This window comes from Dermacentor albipictus, chromosome 2 (genome assembly GCF_038994185.2).
Source record: "Dermacentor albipictus isolate Rhodes 1998 colony chromosome 2, USDA_Dalb.pri_finalv2, whole genome shotgun sequence".
In the NCBI taxonomy this organism is placed as follows: Eukaryota; Metazoa; Arthropoda; class Arachnida; order Ixodida; family Ixodidae; genus Dermacentor; species Dermacentor albipictus.
Window position 1 is genome coordinate 66089788 of NC_091822.1, and position 19190 is coordinate 66108977.

Sequence of the window (19190 nt, forward strand, 5' to 3'; positions counted from 1 at the left end):
GATTTTCACAACTCCCGTGACCTGTGCTATAAGCAGTCTACATCGTTTAAGGAAAAAGCTCATAGGTCGGACTTTCAAAAGAAATGTGCAAATCTGTAAGCGTACCATGTTCCAGTGGTTGAATTGTAGTTGCAGGGTGCTGACTGTGGATGAGAAGTAACTCATTTAGGTGTTTTATTCCTTTCAACTTTGTAGTTTCTGCCAAAGCTGTGTGACCTGTCAGAACTTGTATAGTCAACAATGTAACTGGTTACATGTAATTGGTAACTGAAAAATTAATTGAATTGCAGTGAACATCACCGAGTAAACAAAATAATTGTTAAATTACAACATTGCCAAAAAAAAACGTAATTGATTACGAGTAATTATTTACATGTGCCATATTTCCCCGAGTCTAACGCGCCCCCGATTCTGATGCGCCCCCAATTCTAACGCGCACCCGATTTTCATGCGCACCCAATTTCCACTCCCTTTCACTGTTGGGCTACAGCATCTCGTCTTTATTGCTGTCCATAGTATTTGAAATGCCGCATTTTTTTAAGGACTTCACAACCATGGCTGATGGTATCCCAGTTCAAGCTTCCGCAATGCCCCTTGCCACTTCCTCGATTGAAGCACATTGCAGCCTATTGCTGGCTGTGAATTTGTGGCTTCATTCATCAGCCGCTCATAATAAAGTGCCCGAATGAATTCCTTGACAGGCTTGTTAATGCACAAGTCTAGTGGCTGGAGCTGGAAAATAATCCTGCCTGGCAACACCACTAGGTCTGTGCGGCAAGCTGCAAGCTTGTCCTTGACATACTGGTTCATGTGGAACCAGGTGGTCCAGGTATCATACACAAGCATCCAGCAGAGCCCTAAGCCAGCACTGGGCCTCTTGCGCCACACACAGTTATCCAGTCAAGGATTAGCTCAGTGTCTATCCAACCTTTGTCGTTGGTGTGCACTACAACACCTCTGGGAGAGTTTACAACCTCGGTGAGAGTCTTGAACTTAAAAACAAGAAAGTGTGCCAACTTGTGGTCATCTGCTGTACAGGCCAGCATTGGATTTGTTGGTCAACTCCATTGTTGAGTTGGCAGGCATATCAAAGTACTGTACATCGGAGTCTGGTCGGCATTACCGATCTGGCCGAGTTGCTAAGCATTGCTGTGGCGCAACGATAAAACAAACTGCTGAAAAGAAAAACAGCTTATCTTCAAATTCTTGTGGCGATTTCTAGCACATGCCAGTCCACCTTCACAAAGAATATCCTTTGCACTCTATAAATCTACTAGTCTAGTTCCGGCTTGCTTTAAACTGGCTTCTCGGAATGCCTCGTCTCCTGGGAAGTTCAAGGGCCGCAAGTTAGCGCCTCCGTGGTCACGCGCATGTCCACTCGGATCTTCCTGACAAAGTCGGCCAGCTCGTCTTCAAGGTCCGAGAACCTCCCTGTTCGCGGACCGCGGTGGCCTTTTCTTGATGTTTTACTGCTGAAAATGGATTTCTTCAGTTTTCGGCAGTTGCGAACGCAAGTCTCCTGTATGCCAAAATTGCGTGCTGCAGCTCTGTTCCCGCTCTACTCCGCGCGTAGGATCACTTTCCGCTTAAAGCCATTTTCATAGCGGAAACGACACGTCTTTGTAGCCGCTGCATTCATTTGCTTGAAATTTATCAAGCACGATAGCCTGCCAAGTGAATATGCGAGTAGATGTCACTGATACATACAGCTTACTGTAACAGATGTGCGTATCAAAGCTGTATGTATCAAACATACGTACAGCTTACTGTAACAAAGGCAGTACCCCACGATTGAAAATGGCTGCTGCAACTGCAGAAAATGACAAGGAAACGTTGCGTTACCAGCAACAAGTAAACCGCCACTGCCTTGTGATGGTGATGGGAAGTTATGGGGTGGTTTCCGGTTTGTACTCGATTCTAACATGCATGTGATTATTGGGCCTATTTTCCTCGAAAAAAGGTGCGCATTAGAATGGGCTAAATATGGTAATTCATTACATACCAGTCTGCCTCAAATCAATAATTGGAGAAATAATTAGTGAACATTTGTAGCTTTGCTGATTGATCTGTGCAAGTAATGTCCAGGTCACACAGAAATTCGCTTGGAGAGCCAGAATATTGCTTTCTGACAGAGGCAGTTGATCTTTTCACCTCTTCAATGGAGGAAGAGTGCCTGGTGCATATGAAAATTCATTGGCAATTTAGCGCTAAATGTGAGAGAAATGCATTTGGGGGCATTATGGCGCACCCCTTTGAGGTCCCAGATCCATGATTGAAACCACATTCACCACTTTGCTCAGTGGGCCTCTTCGATTTTCGCAGTTCTGGCAGCCCGCTGGTAGCCAGACGGCAGCCAGCTAGTTCCGGTTCTGACAGGACGTCACGTGGGCTGGGATCCCAAGACAACCCGAACCTGCCCGAAGTTTGCAAAATCGAACGCCGGTACAGCTGGCCAAATGTAAACATGCTACCAGCATGGCAGCGCCCGTCGAGGCCGACGCGCGCTCGGCGTAGTCGGCCCATTTATGTGTTGCCACCTTGAAAATGTATAGTTGCATTCAGGAATACGATCGCTTTCGCGCGATTTCGCGCGACTCGTCGCAGGACGCGAACTGGGCCAAGCTCGCCTTGCGCAGCGCAACAGGTGGCCTCCGACGCGGCAGATGACAAGACGCGAAATCGTGATTGTATACTCGAAAGCGATAGCTGGAAGATCCCTGTTCGCAGCGATCACGTCGCCCACCGGCGACATTGATGAGTTGGCGCTGTATCATCACAAGAGATGAGAAAGCAGGTTATCGGGTACGTCTCATACGCATAAAATTTCGCGCCGACCTGCTTAGGCTTCGATTTCAGAAAGTTTGTTGTGGCTGATGGTGCTTCTCATTTAAGGAGCTCGACGCGGCTGACGCGTGAAAATGCACGTCGCCTGTGACCAGCGAAACGTTTCACACTAAAAACAACATTGGTCGCAATCATGAGAGCAATAAGCCAATGTACGTGTGTCTAAATGTACCGAGTGCAATCAGTGTATTCTTAGATCAACGGCCTGCAGTTCGAACACACATCGGTTTCAAGCTGCCACCTAAGCATACGACAGAGAGACGGAGCGAACACGGGCGAACTGCAAAGCCTTCGCTAACTGCAGAGAAAGGAGAGATATACATACGCGAATTATGTGAAAAGGAACGCCACCAGAGAAAGACGAAACCAAGATGTACCGCAATGTGTGAATGAGCGTCTACAACTTGCGTGGAACACGATGCAGATAACATGCACGCATGAGAGCGCGGCGCGCTGTTCACCGCCGCGAAGAAGCAATCAGGGGACACACACACACACAAGCTTCAAACGGTTCACCAAGGCTCGTATCGCACCACTTCGCGATGCGGAACGGAGCGTTAGCACCTAAAAAGATAACGCTAGAAGTAAGGAAATCCGAAGATGACCGTATACAGTTGGCTGAGCGAGATAAATTTAAGTCCTCAAGCGCCCGCGTTGAAATCCGTGAAGTCCCCGTAAAGATGGCGGCGAGCGCCCATCGCCTCTTTTAGTCGTCTGCTAGCCAGAGAACTTCCAGAGAGCAGCCAGACCAAAATCGTCCAGCGCGAGCAAAACGAACGCCCGGCGGAAGTGCGTAGCGCGGTGGGCAGAGCAACCCGAGAAAAACGAAGGCGCTCTGGCTGGCTCTGGCAGCCCGCGGGTAGCCAGAAGTGGAAAATCGAAGAAGCCCAGTGTCATTCAGGAACTCACTGGATAGGTCCTGCCTCTTCAAGGAGCGAAGTGTCACTGACATTCTCTCTCTCTCTCTCTCTCTCTCACACACACACACACACACACACACACACACACACACACACACACACACACACACACACACACACTTTTTACACATACATATGCACATGCATGCATATTCACATACACATATAAGACGCTCTTCTAAGCTCTTCCTCCCTCCCTCTACCTTTACCATGCAACTGGCTTCCCGCACTTCACACACATACACTTTTTTCCACTTTGACACTCCTAATGATAAAGCGTTAAAAGGTATGTCTTGTGTCCTGAGCAACCCGCCGTGGTTGCTCAGGGGCTATGGTGTTGGGCTGCTGTGCATGAGGTTGCGGGATCAAATCCCGGCCACAGCAACCGCATTTCCATGGGGGCAAAATGCGAAAACACCCGCGCACTTAGACTTAGGTGCACGTTAAAGAACCTCAGGTGGTCGAAATTGCAGGAGTCCCCCACTACGGCGTGCCTCTTAATCAGATCTTGGTTTCGCCACATAAAACCCCATAATTTATTATTATTCTTTTTTTTGGTCCTGAGCAGGAAGGCTTGCTGGATGTGACTCTGAGGTTCTCGGACGGCACGTGGACTCCACTGACAGACGTGCCGGAGTCTGACTTCAGCCTCGTCACTGAAAGCCTGGATCCAGGGGTGGTTGCTCTGGCACCTGTGGCGCCCTCGTCGGGTGGTCTGACGGCACGACCACGTATCGTGGCCATTGGCCAAGGGCAGGGAAGCTTACTGCAGGTACTTCACTAAACCTTGATTAGAAAAAAAAGAATCAGTTTTGTGAATTTCTCAATTTAGCTAAGGAGAAATGTTTCTTCCGGGTAGATAGCCATAAACATAACTGTTTACTAGCTTGAAGGGCCCCTGACATCAACTTCATGGTTGTCTTTGTTTCCTTTCTCCTTTTCTTTTTTATGTGTCCTAACCCCATATTCATGCTACTAAGGTTAATAATTGCAGAAACATTCTTGCATTATTCACAGTGATCTGTGTTTGGATTTGAGAGGAGAATGAAGTGATGTGATAGTGATATGGGCACCAACTGATGTTTAACCCTTCCTATCCCAATGTCAACAAATGTTGCCATAACGTAAAGTAGCACTGAGAGTCATGTGCACGCCACCGGACTTTCAAATACCACTTTCATTTATTTAATTTTCTTTTTTTTGGAGTGGGGGGCACTTCGATGTTTAAAAATGTACATAATTGGTGGCACAACCCATCCTCACAGCAGCTCAGCAAGATAAAGAAAGGTGGCATACTCCTCGAAGTACCGTGACTCGGTTTATACCACTTGCTTCCAACTTGTCATGATGCATTTTTTGTTTATTTATTTGTGACATTTCTTGTATGAAGGAGCATCACACAAAGATCACTTTTACGTAAGGCTTCTCGGGAAGAGGCAACCAGAAGTATTTTTTTGCCCCACACATCAGGTTGCGTCCGCATACATGTTGCTGTCAGGAAAGCGGAGTTCCCAAACTGCACATGAAGCACTGTCCAGGTGCATTTTTCATCACACTGTAGAACGAAATGCAACAAGATGTTATCGTGCTTTTGTTTTTAGTGCAACATGACATTTTGTAGGTGTGGATTATATATATTACTTAAATATATGTGTGTGCTCACACAGAACAAGGCTTCAGTGCAAAACCCGCAAGGTGTGTCTGTGCAATGAAGAATGAACCGACAAACTGCTTCGAAAGGTTCCACAAAGAGTGACCCTGTATTCCTAGTGTGCACATATGTGGACACTTACTTTCTTGAATAATTCAGGTTCATTGAAGGAGGTTTATCTTTTCCTTTTCTGCATCATTTGGCACTGTCTAATGCAAAGTCAACCATCAGATATTTACTTAAGTAAACATAAAGGAGCGCAACCTGGAACACAGATGAACAAAGAGGACGGGACGAGCACTGTACTGTCAACCATATTTATTTGATGATTGCCACTTATGTACATGCATCTCTACTCATGTGCAAAGGGGCCAACTGAAACTGACACGTGCCTTGAGACAAGAATCTAGAAAGTATGTTCTTTATATTTACTGAATATGTACCAAGAAGCCCGGCTACAACTACTGCTATATATCTAGTTGTTTGACTACAAGGAGCATGGGATACAAAGGGTTAAAATGTCAGTAACTCGGGCATGCTCGATTATTCGAACAGCTTCATGACACCGCCACTGGCCTCATAGACTTAATGTATAAGGACAACTGAAATCTCGGACATCTTACAGCATGCCGCGCAATAATTCGAACACCGCCTGCACGACTGTGAGCTAATTTGGACCCTGAGTCAAGCAGAGAGACATCGGACAAATCTCGGACATCTTACAGCATGCCCCTAAAATAATTCGAACACCGCCTGCACGACTGCGAGCTAATTTGGACCCTGAGTCAAGCAGAGAGAGCGATAACCTTGTTTTGATACGTTGCTGGCCATGTCACTGGCACCTCCCAAGAACTGAAGCTAGCAAAGCTTAGTTGAACCATTAGTCGCTATTCACTACCAAATGACAGGACAAGCCGAGCCAAGCGGCTAAATTGTAGAGGCTGCATTAGTGATTTGTCATGCGAGTTCCGCACTTCCAGCATTTTTTTTCTTGAGATGTTGAATAGTACCAATCCTGGGTAGCTTCACTGATTGTCATTACGAATTTTCGTTGCTCAGAATCGTCAGGTAGGTTCAAGTGACACCAACTACACCCTGAATGTCTGCAATGAATGAGTGAGGAAAGTGGCGGACGGCGACTGTTACGAAAAAACCCTCAATTGTTCAGCTACCAGAGCATGAGCAACCTCTATTGCCAGGGGATAGAGATTCAGTGTATTATGCGTGACTGTATTTTTGCCTATCTGTAGTGGTAGAATGACAGTGGTCAAAATGCGAACTCAACAGGTTACCGCTAAGCACACTTTATGTTTCAAGCCAGTGCATCATTAAGTGCGAAATAATGTGACTGGGCAACTCTATGGTCATATGGTGTGTAAAGACTGAAAAAGCTAAACAGTGGTCCATACCATGATGACCTTAGACTATTGCTGTCAATCCATTCTCATTCTAGCTTCATTTTAGGTGCGATAAATTAGGTTTTGGTGATTGGAAGTCTATTTGCATTGTTACACCTCTCCATGTTGGTTCTGTCATCTCTGGTGTTTTGCTGCATCAAAATTCTAGCAGAAATTAATGCACCAGCTAGCCCAGCAACATGTTTTATTGAGCTATATGCGTTGCCTGAATAGTAGTAGACTGACCAAATCTCAAGACTTATTTTATCGAACCAGCATTTTCACCCAATTACAGCTGTTTACCAGGGTTCCTCTGCACTGTGTGATTTGCACATCTTTGCATTCTCTTCTCACTCCATCAGCTGAGCCTGGAGCTGGGCGAAGCTTGTCAGCGGCGGCGCCGAGGTGCCCCTTTGGCCTGGGCACGTGCCAGGGTCAATGCCCGGTTCAGCTCGGCCGGTGCCGGTGGAAGCCTGGATGCAGTGCCATACCAGGACGGTGCACGACACCTGGAGCCGTCGGTGCAGGCACACCAGAACCGGGCCGCCCTCTCAGCCGATGGATCGCGTTCACTCATGGCCTCACCGCTGGAGCTGGGCCTGTATGCCCTTCTTGGTGTGCTGGGCCTGGCTGCCGCTGTCATGGTCACGGGCTGCACCGTGCTTGCAGTGAAATACCAGAAGCATGCAGTGAGTGTGCCAGCGTGTCGTCTGCTGTCTCAGCTGTCCGGTCTATTGTGCCTCAAGAATTCTTTTTTGGAGTGTGTGCGGTCACATGGTAATTGATGTGTTATAGGCAGTTTGATCCCACAAAGCCATAACACCATTCCACATCAAGAAAAATTAGAACAAATTGTGCACGTTTGTTTCTGGCCATGAAGAATATATTCGTACAAAAAAAGCATTTATATGGTATATTAGTTAGACATAATTTAGTAATTCATGCTGGGATGCGGTCCTGCACAGCCCCAACCTCGAAGAACAGTTATGGGCTGTCCAACGGGCCCGCGACGCGGTGGAGAGGCTCGGCCTCTCTGTCCCGATGTGGGAGCGGCCCGCTGCGCGCTAGTGTGCGCCCCAAAGGACCCCAATAAAGTTTTTCATCCATCCATCCATAGTTTAGTAATTAAGTACCGTACTTACTTGTGTAATGATCGCACCCTTGAATTTTGTCGTGAAAATTCAATTTTTTTCTTTCTCGTGTAATAATTGCACCCCGAGCTTGCCGCAGCGATATGTAGTGTGCCAAGTCTAGCTAATGATGATCATGAGAGCTAACCATCTGCCAAATGCTACGCGAATGACTCTTCAGGACATCCCAAGCGGTGTGCACGTGCCAAACATTCTTAAGCAGATGCCCCATTTCATTCCTTTCATCACTTCCATGAAAAAAGAAAAGCTACAACCAAACTTGCCTTGGCTTTATTATTTGTAGGCCTTATAATGCTTGTGGTCAACAACAACAACAAAAGAGGCACCTTTCGATTCCTCTGGCGTGAACTCGTGGGCACACAGCAAATCTTGAGCGGCAACAATAGTAGCCACATTTACACTGATACGTTAGAAGTGTACCCTATTCATACGCTGACACTTGTTACACAGCTAACATTCACCTACCCTTAGCGGAAACTTGCCGTATTAGGATAGTAGTGAAGATAAATGCCACAGTTCTTGCAGCATGCCCACCATGTGTTTCTATGTCACTGGCAGCTGAGCACGCCCATCTCTGTTTCTGTCCCCTCAAAGTGGACATGGCTACGTTATTGCCACAAACTAGCTGATAATGACGATATTATTCATTACTAATAGAAAGAAACTGTTTGAATGCACGTAATGTACTCTGGAGAAGAAAAACACGTTCGGCGCGTTTGGCTTGCTGCGCCAGCAGCCATTTTTGTTTTGGTGTCCTGCACTGTTACGGCGGCAGCCACCTGTTTGTTGACCTGTTGTCATCCCGCAGCAAACGCAGGATGAAAAATTTTTTTTTTCTTTTCGCTGAAAAGGTAACCCACATAATGATCAAACCCTGAATTTGCATCAATTTTTTTGACAAAAAAGTGCGACCATTATTCCAGTAAATACGATAATTATTAGCAGTGATTGTAAGGAAAAATTAGTAGTGATGGTTTTCTGAGTGATCCGCAACTGAAATTTTGAGGTATCAAACTTAGCGTATCAAAAATGATATGTTGGATTTGGTGGAGCCACACCTACTTGCTAACTTTCGCACCACATTTTACCACTTTTGAGGCAAGTTCCATTGTTTGCTCATTTTGTTCTAGCTTGAGTAACTAATTTCTATTTCTACCTTCTTATGGAATCTGGAAGGGCTGCTGGTGGATCCAGGGCCCTTCTCCAAGGAAATATCTCATTAGCAAGCTCTGCTTTCTCAATGCCATCTTGTGGTTGGCACCTCTGATCTGGTGCTTTTCTCGACAGGACGTGAACAACACCACAGTCTCTGTGCAACCTGCTACTGCTGCTGCTGCTCCCCCCTCGCACCCTCGCCGCCCAGTGTCAAGTGCCCATGACTGGGTCTGGCTGGGGCGGGCCACGCTCGAACGCAGCTCCGTCAACACGCGCTGCTCCCAAGCGCTGGTGGCCCCCGAGGACCACTCCAAGAGCCCTCCCACCTCCCTGCCTTATCCTGCCACCACAGGCCGCATCACCACTGTCGACAACAACCCGCTGCAGAGCACTGGCGATGACACCGCTGGCACCAAGAAGGCTGGACCCCAGCCCCGCATTCGCACCAACCCCATGCTTACGTTCACCCGACCACCCCCGGTGCCTCCACACCGAACCACGTCACGCACCAGTCCCGCCACTGACTCGCTGCAGAACGTGCCACTTCTGGGTCACGTTAATGGCAACATCCACCACCAGAGGGCATTGTCTCCACATGTTCGAATTCAGTCACCTAGCTCCAAGATGGCTTCTTCCGGATCGAAGACTACTTCACCCGACTCCAAAACAACATCTCCGGGATCGCGGACATCGCCAGACACAAAGTCCACGTCACCGGGTGGATCCAAGACAACCTCACCCGAATCCAAGTCTACGTCTCCCAGCAACAGGAGTGTTCTGCCACCCATCTGCAAGGTTGTGAAAGCACGGGCCAACGGGAAGGCAGTAGCAGGAAGTACCTTGGAGTGGGAAGACGTCACCAAAGGCATGAACTATGACCAGCTCGTTGAATATTTTGACTCGCTGAAGGAGTCGAGCGCCTAGAAAGCAGCGGAGGAAGCCTCGACTGCCATCTGAGTGCGATGCACACCAGCTGATATGCAACCTTGCCAGAGCTGGCAAAGGTTGCCTCAAGGCAGTGCCTGCGTGAACTCTGAGCAGTGACTTACTTGTGCATGCTTTGGGCGACGGGTTGGTGTTCTGTTCACCGCCACGCCACCACCAGCTTTTTGCATGGAGCTACAATCAACCATCCTTTGCCTCCCGTATGGTTCCTTTTCTGGCCGAGTGTCAGCGCTTCTTATGCAGCCAGCCTGCAGCAGCGGGCTCACTCATTTCTCAGATGTGGGGGGTAGTTCTTGCAGGCCGTTTTTGGTGAACTTGTCTGACGAGCACCTTTGTGACAGCTGCCTTGTTTGTGCCTGGGGGAAGGGAGGTGTGTTGCTGTGTGACAGGGTGCTGTCAGCTTCCTACTCTGAGCACATGCAGTCGCAAACGGGTGAGTGAAGCCTGCAGTGCCCTCTGTATCTTCTTGCTCCTCGGTTCTGCAAGGTATTTTCTTTTACGTGCCCCACCGCACCGGTTTGCGCGAGATCGATTTGGGGTACTGTGCGCTGCCTGTATGTTATGCTTACTGTGTTTGGCAGTGCCGCTGCGTTGCAGTGCCACGGTGTTCAAGGTGTTGTGACACTAATTATCGCAGCATTGTGAGCCCCACAGTATCGTTCAAAGTGATTTTTTTTTTCGCTGGTGGCCGCTCGTGCTGCTGTGTACTGACTATTGCCCCTGTTATAAGAGCAGTATACAATAATTGAAGCATATACAAATGTAGTCAATTTGCAGGAAATCTCGGAAGTTTTGACGCGTGGGGAACTATGGAATGCTGGGCAGATCCTTGTTGTGACCAAATCTTACAGCTGTGGCAAGTTATGCTTGTCAGTTTTCATCATGATTTGAAAGCATGTTGTTATGCCAGGAAAATATGTAACTGACTATTGTTCTCGTGCTTTTCATACATATAAAGCCCAGGCTTTATGTATGCTCGCTGGTTGCGTGCCAGCTCGTGTCTACATGCCTATGTTAATCTACATGCAGGCGCAGACGTCTACACCAGTCAAATATGGGTGCCCGTGCTGGCTCACATTGCCACGCACCTAGAGATAGAGACCAATCAGAAGACGCTGTCCAAGCACGCAGCAGTAAGGTGATCGCAGCAGCTGTGATCTGGTGCAGACTACCCTGCTCCTCCATCTGCTGAAATTATGTAATGTGAGCAAGCGTTTTTCCATTTACGTTCATTTGACAAAAAAAAAATGAATATGTTCGACAGAATTGAAGCATTTCGAAGTGCCATCAATTGAGCTCAATCTGAAACAACGTCCATCTAGCCAGGAGTGAGCGTGCATCCTTTGTAAATGCCAACCACCGTTGCTTAGGAGGCATGGCTGCTGCGTAGGCTCGTAGATGTGAGCTGGCACACACCGGAAATCGTTCGTGGCTTAAGGCAATAGTCAGTATGCTTTCTTCAAGCATATTTTTGTACAAACACAACAATGGGAAGAATGTGTTGCTGCTCATTCCAGTTGCCATGTGTTGTGCTTGCAGCAGGTGTTGCCGTTGGCCATGTTTTCTAGCCAAGCCTGTACGCTTGGATGTTAATATTTTTGTTTGTTTTAGGTACTTCGAAGGCCAGTGCATCTCATATTATGTGCCATATGTTAGTTTTATAGTTTTCTATAGTGTATACTAGATTATTTGCACCATTTTTAAATATTTCACACTTATTTACGTCTGTGCACCAAAGATCTCAGGAAGACATCTGCATTCGCACTTCCCCCTGAGGCATAAGCTGACAAAGAACAATGGGAAGTCCTTGGCATTAGGTTAGGAGAGAGGGGGGTGAGGGATGTGAAAGGGTGGGGGATTGCAGAGCAGTCACCTTCTCTCCAGTGAGCAGCTCAGTGGGGGCAAGGGGGCCAATAGCACTCCCTAGGCTGCTGGTACACAAGTTTCGAGTTTTCGATATCCCATAGAGAACTGTGAAAGATAACTTGGAAGAGTTTCATATGCATTGTTGAATTTGACAGTGTCAAATTGCAAGCACAAAATATGCCTTGCATCAGGTTGATTAGGTGGCATACAGCTGCTGTTTGGGATGCTAGGCAGTTTCTAATTGGCATGGAGTGAACATTAGTTCTGCTAAGCCCGAACACTATTCTACATGAAGGAAAATTAAAATAACTTGTTTACCTTTATTTCAGGCCATGGAGTTTACATTTATACCCAAAAAAATTGTGTCATTTTAGTTAAAATTAATTAGTATTGCAAATAATTAGTAATTGGCTTTCTGAACTGTCCACAACCGAAGCTTCGCTCCAGCATATTAAAAATGCTACCATGGGCTTTGCATTAAGTTCCCCATGTTTAAATCAGAGCTTTGAGGTATTTAACGTAGCATCAAACATGATACTTTGCACTTTCTCAGGTTAAATGGTCGAGAACGTGCCAAGGATGCACTGTGGAAATATTTGGCACCCGCCCATGTGAGGCCCTTCGCGTGCCTGTGATCTGCAGTGGTATACTCGTGGACAACTTTCTGGGACAATGAAGGAAAAGCTACAGAGGCAAAGCATGTGCAAGTAAGGGTGCTCCTAATAGAAGTCCTGCATTCTCATCAGCATTAACTAAGGCTAGGGAAGAGAAAACATAAAACATCTTACTTACAACAGCAAAATAAGACACCAGTGATTGTTAAGTTGGACTTATTTTACTGTCTTTTTCTTCTGCCTTTGGCGAAATGCGAAACTGTCACATGTAGAAGCTGTGCTGACTTGGCATCTGTTCTAAGAAACCAAGAGCACTGTCAAACCCTGTCGTATGCTTGGTGTAGTGACACAGATGTATCAGCTCCATGCCTGTAGCTCTCCCGTCATTGCCACAGAACATTGTCCGCAAGTATAGTTAGAAATCTAGGGGTGACTGCCTCACCACCTCCCCATAACTGCACCCCACTTCCCCTACTGCGTCCCATGCCAGTGTAGCAGCTGCTTCATCATTGTTTTGCATGTTTTGCAGAGCACTGTTGCAGCTTTGTAGTCATTACAATTTGGGAAGTCTTGAGGACATTGCATCTCAAGTTGTGCAATTTTTTACGGGCTGCCCTACTTTCGTGAGCGGCATTTCTGTTAACCATATGATTGCATCTGTACTTTCTCCATCTTTTGAGAGGAATTTTTTTGTTTGCGGACCAAGGTTGTACTTTGAGAATTCCAAGCAGAAGAACTTTTTGCTGCATACATGTCACTTTCACCCAGGCGGCTGCATCCTGAAATGTTCAGTATTTGAAATAAGCCTGAACCAGATTGTACAATATAGATATATATTGCCGCTTGCGGTGCTTTTTGAACTGTATATACAATGTACTGAGCCAAACCTCTTGGTTCACTCTTCTGGTTCCTCTGTCAAACAGTGTCAGAGCTGCTGCTTTTGTAAGTGAACAGAGCGTGTAACGGCCATAGGAATCTCATTCATAAAACACCATTTGCCATTGCGAATGAGCAAAAAACATGTTGCCCCGCTTTTGCACCTGCTCCAACTTGACTGCCAAGGCAGCAGCATGCATGCTCTTGGTGGTTGTGTGTTCAAGGGCAGCTTTTGCTTGTGTATTATTTAGGATGCAGCACTGAATGATCCCTCATACCAAGGGAAGGCAGTTATTTCATCATACCTTATCCAAGGGATCTTTTGATTGCCTATACAATAGTGAGATATTTGCTCTTCAAGCCTGTACTTGTTCTTCAGAACCATTGACGTGGGCTGCAGCAGCGACCAAGTAATGCAAGCTCAAGATTCTGGTATGAAAAAGTTGTCAACATCGATAAAGCTACCCGTGATTTCAGCATTGTTCACTTTACCACTTAGCTAAATGAAACTGTTATTTTGTATTCTTCTTGGTGAGTATGAAAAACCTTACATTAGCATCGGGCATTTGCTGCATTGTACTGCCATTTTTGCAATGTACACGAAACACTGAACAAATATTTTCTGATACATTGCTTTCATTTCAAGTCTGACCTTGCATATCTCTGACATCCTCTTAGTTTGTGTGAGCAATGTCCTTGAAGCAGTGGGCTCCAGAGATAGATGGCAGTTACCGCATTGAAAATGACAGGCTTGAGACGTGTGATATATGCCAAAGAAATCTCTGCGTCCTAGCATCTCACCAAGTGTCAATAATAAAACTATCTAAGGCAAATTCAAGTTGGAAGAAAACCCGTTACTGCTTGTGAGACTGCTTTATTTATTATTACTTACTTATTATGCAGGGTCGAGAAGTGTTTCGAGTTCCTTCATTTTTAAAGGTTGCGAAAGCTTTTCATAGTTTCTGTGTCCAGCTTCGCAGGGATGAATGAACTTAGTGAATCCTGGAGTTTTCTGAAAGACCAAGTACAAAGACTGGTAACTCATCCATGTGATGCCGCTGGCAGACACGTGTCAGCATGGTGCCAGCACATGACCGTATAGTGCGTTATAACTTTCTGGGAATGTGCGCGTATATTTATTTTTTTCCTTTCTTACATACATGTTACGGGCTGCTCAGCAAAACTAACAACGTGGCGAGGATCAGCTTTTTTGCCAAGTGTTTTCTTGCTGTAATGTTGCACCTTTTTGTCTGCTCACTTGACATTTGCTCAGTCGTTTTATCAAAAGTTGTTTGTCTAGTTAGGTTTTGCATTATTTGTAGATACCAATGCCGAATGGTGGCGCATATCACAGCTGACATCCTTGAATCTATTATTTATTGACTCTTATTTACCTTTCCATAGAAGCTTCAGGCTCTTTTCCCTGCTGTCATTTTAGGATAGCACACATAGTTGCAAAAGCGGTCTTCATGTCGTTCGAGTACTATATCTCATCTGCTTTGTGAAAAAGCAGCAGCTACTAGATTTGCTTGGGGGACCTCCATTTCAAATATTTGCACAGTACATTAGCTTTTTTTTTACATTTCTGTATTAGTTTGACATAATACACATCCATAAAGAGCATGTTACTCTAGCTTGCCTACTGTATTTCTTGCTTGTTGAACAAAGGCTCAGAAACAATAGGTCTTCTGTATCATTCATTGCTCGGCTATAAAGGCAGTCTTGAGTATCATGCACCGTTATTTAGCAGAGGAATAAATTTCTCATCACTTATTAACCTCATATTTGTCTGTAGTCAGGTTCTTTATAGGTTAGCATGGCTATCACAGCAGCTGTTTATTAAGGAGCAATGTCTTTTTGCGGGCGGGGCTAATATTATAGGTACGCCTACATGTTTACTTAAAGAATGTGCGAGATGCTAAAATTTTATCTGGCATTCTTCCATGGTTTCTTTATGCAGTGTTGTTATCACATTTGCATATGATAAAGCACTAATTTTTGCTTGCTGCATATTCTCACTGGCAGTGTTCATGTCCTCATTATGCAAACATGAACTGCCACACACATCCTTCCAGTTAGTTCATTGGTTTTTCAGCATAATGTGGTCAAGTGCTGTAAATCTTTGTTGTGAAGGTGGTTTCGTTTTAATGGGGCCATGGTTTACTCTGCTAACTAAAAGAGATAATTAGCAAAATTATAAAAGTCTCTCACAGGTGGTTCTCGTTTCGATTTATTTTATTTGCATAAGGTGGATAGAGCTGCAGCTATCCCTCATCTAATATACTAAACCTTTTTAGGCCGTCATTCTCAGTGAAGCTAAGGACAATGCGAGTGATGGAAAGGAAAATTATATTTGCACAGGAATATAATTTTTAAACTATAACAGATAACCTTTGGTGGCGATGTGCACATATACGACAGCATTTTTTCTTATTATTTTATTTTTCCGGATAAACCAGACAAGCTCAAGATCCCAAGTATATCATTGAACAATGTGGACCAAAAAATTCAACGGTGTCGCTAAATTTAAATGATAAGAAATTAGTGGCAAATGCAGGATCTTCTTTTAAGGTTGTTAGAATAAATATGCTGTTCACGGTATGTGTATGAGTGGGGAACCGAGCACAGGCATTAGGGTTGACTACCAAGCTTGTGTTGAAGATGTGGCAGGGAGCAGCTACTCTGGGAAAACATTGTAAAAGCATGAGTGATGGGTGTTCAAGCAACATTGAGATATTATAATGATATAGAATACTTGTAACATTATTTGTGTTGTATAAAACGAGATTTTAGTGGCATCAAACACAATCTTATGAGTTTGGAAGACCCCTGAAAATGTACATGGTGCTGGCTGGCTTGTGAGAACCATCCGAGCAATTTTTTTTTTCTACAGTGGAATGTGGGGTTGGGCATTTAAACAATGCCAGCACATTGTCACTGATATGCATCTAACCAAACCTAACAAAATTCAACGGCATAGCTTTTTTTACTGGTGCAGCTTTCCTATTCCACTCCACATTTAATGGAATTGTGCTTTCAACGAAGTCTCCTTGCTGCTCCAAAAACTTCAGCATAACAGTCTGTTGCAAGTTGAGGTGAAAAAAAATGAAATTCGTTGTTGCTCAGCTGGTGTACTAAGCAAAGTGTATTGTTAGCTTATTGTAAACCGTAAGCCGAGATTTTCAGAATGCGCTATTTTTAGAAAGTCGCTGATATTCTTTCTTCGTGCTCTTCAACTGCCCGAATGAACCTTGTCCATCTTCTATTTAACTAAGCAGTCTCCATTGTTTTCTTGGTTCAGTACGTAATTAGGTATGCTGCTCACACAAAAATAGCTCCAACACTACTATCTTTGTCATTGCCTAGTATGTTCATTTTCTTAGGGCTCGAAGTGTGCTGTACTAATTAAGGGCCATTAATTGTATCAGGGCAGTGCAGGTTTGATATGTGCTGGTGAACCAGTGAAAGTCGCTTCTTTTTCATGTTTAAAAAAATGTGCATTTACTCAGTTATACATTGCATAGTGTAACTAAACTGCATTTCCTTTCAAGTAAATGACAAATTGCTAACTGAGGAACACTGGGTGTATTTCACAGGTTTCTGAGCACTTCATGCCAAGTTTAGAGGCTGTGAAACTGGGCATGCAGCAGGTATATCGAAAACATGTTTCATATGGTATCAGGTGACGCAAGATGGAAGTTGAGCAGGCTTAATTGGAAAAGGATGCAGAGCCGCAGGCAATGCCTGGTATGGAAATGCAATACTTGAAATGCATTGCTTGGCTCTCTCGTTCCGAGCACACAGTAACTGGATCTTGTGATTTTATTTGGGCAGTGTGATTGTTGTGTGCCTGCAAATGTTACCTCAAGCTCTCTGATAGCAGCAAGTGTACGCCTAGCAAGTGAGAATGACAAGTGGCTTTTGTCGTGTTTTGCGTGTCATCGCCTGTACAGTGGACATGCCGGACAGTGTGCACTGGTTCATGTGCCGCAGTTGTAAATGCCTTTGATTCTTGCATTGTGTTCAGAATATGACTGAGCGACAGTTATGCCGGTGTGACCACAGACACGTCAAACTGATGGTCTTGCAACTCAACGGTGAATTGGGTGCTGCTACACAGGCAGATTCGATGGTCATCAAGTCACAAGTCCACTGAATTCAAAGAGCTCCATGGAACTCCCAGGAAATTTTATAGGCCATCGAGTGGCAGCCATGCGGCCCTCTCTTAGCAGTGTTTTTGAACCAACACGAAAAAGATATGTATATATCTGCCACCAAAACATTCTCTAAAGACTATCAGCAAAGATTATCAGCATTGAGTTCAAAATAATTTATATAATCGCCAATAATGCTATACATAATCATTCGGGTTTTTCGTGTGGCTTTGGTGTGGTAATCGTTGTGCCACTCATTCATAATGTGAAACAAGTGAAACTCTCAATGGCCATTGAAAACTGCCATGTGGCAGCAACCCAACTCCTTCAATTTCAACAGAGTTTGTCAATTTCAACAGCCCTTGACTCAAGGGCCTTTGAAACGTGCCCCTGTGACTCAAGTGTTACTCGTACCAACAACAAGATGCACCGTGCATTGTACCATACATGCCTATACTTCAAAACACCTACACAAGTGACACGGACACACACTCTACTTCTTCATATTGCTGCTGTTTTTAGTAATGTCCGCTTGAACATTTGTGCATGCGATCCACACCTAAACCTGCAGGTGTGTATAATTTTGCAGGCAGCCTTGAAGGAAAGGGAAATCTTTTAAATTTATCCTTCTTTTTCTTCTTTTTTTTTTACTATCAATGTTCTTCATCTACACAAATGCTCCTTTGCATGAAGTCTTTCCCATTTCAGCCACATTTCATACGCCAGCACTTGTGCGCTGCATCTAACGCGGTTGCCTTCCTCGCCCTCTTCCACCCCTTCTTCCTGTTTCAGTCAGATGGTGACATTAATTTATTTTACGTGTTTGTACAGTCTTTGCATAATACAGAAATGTGTACATATATGCACTACTTAAGGTATTGTTTGTGTGACTATGCCGATGGTACACGTATACTATACTCGACAGCTGCGGCAGCCAGCAGCTGCGTGCAGTGCATATAGACGACCTTGATGCTGTATAGGTAGGAAGAGCTCTCGTGTAGGCACCTCTAGTCACGAGGGGAAACATTAATGTCCTTAGTGTTTCTTTTGTACTTGTTTTGAGCCAGCCAATAAATGTGAAACCCCTTGATGCCTTGATGTGTACAGTTTCTCGTACATGCACATTTGCTAGCTACCATGGAAGTTTGAGTGTTCATGTGGTGGTCTTCAACATCCATTTCTTGTGTGTGGGGCTTAAATAAATTATAAATCTGGCCGACCCTCAGCCGCATAGCACATGGCTCTAGAGTTGGCATGCTATGACACTATATGGCCTGGCTAAGAGGCAGTGTGTTTTAAACACAAGAACCTTGGTGCAACTTTATTGGCCAGTGTGATGGCGCACCATACCTGTCATTCCGTTTTGTCGATGACACACTAGTGCTATGGTCACAGCAATTGTATCCAACCAACTAGCCCAAAAATCTGTACTCCTAACCTTGACCTAATGCTTGGATGCATATACGTACAGTTAAACCTGGATATAACAAACCTCAATATAAGGAAATTCTTGATATAACAAAGTATTTAACACTCAATAATCTCTTGTCCATAGAACACCATGTACTTGGAACCTCAATATAGCAAAGTGTGTTTGTATGCCATTACAATATAACG

At 45.0% G+C, this 19190-nt stretch overlaps 1 protein-coding gene across 1 annotated transcript in view; it reads left to right on the forward strand.

The window, feature by feature from the left end:
* Positions 1-18663, forward strand: part of dtn (transmembrane protein 132C dtn) — a 63000-nt gene extending 44337 nt beyond the window's left edge. The window contains exons 12-14 of the mRNA XM_065433630.2: positions 4333-4536; positions 7175-7501; positions 9251-18663. Of these exons, the coding sequence (XP_065289702.1) occupies positions 4333-4536; positions 7175-7501; positions 9251-10042 (1323 nt within the window). The 3' untranslated portion in view covers positions 10043-18663. The remainder of the gene's footprint in view (positions 1-4332; positions 4537-7174; positions 7502-9250) is intronic.
* Positions 18664-19190: the final 527 nt, after the last annotated feature.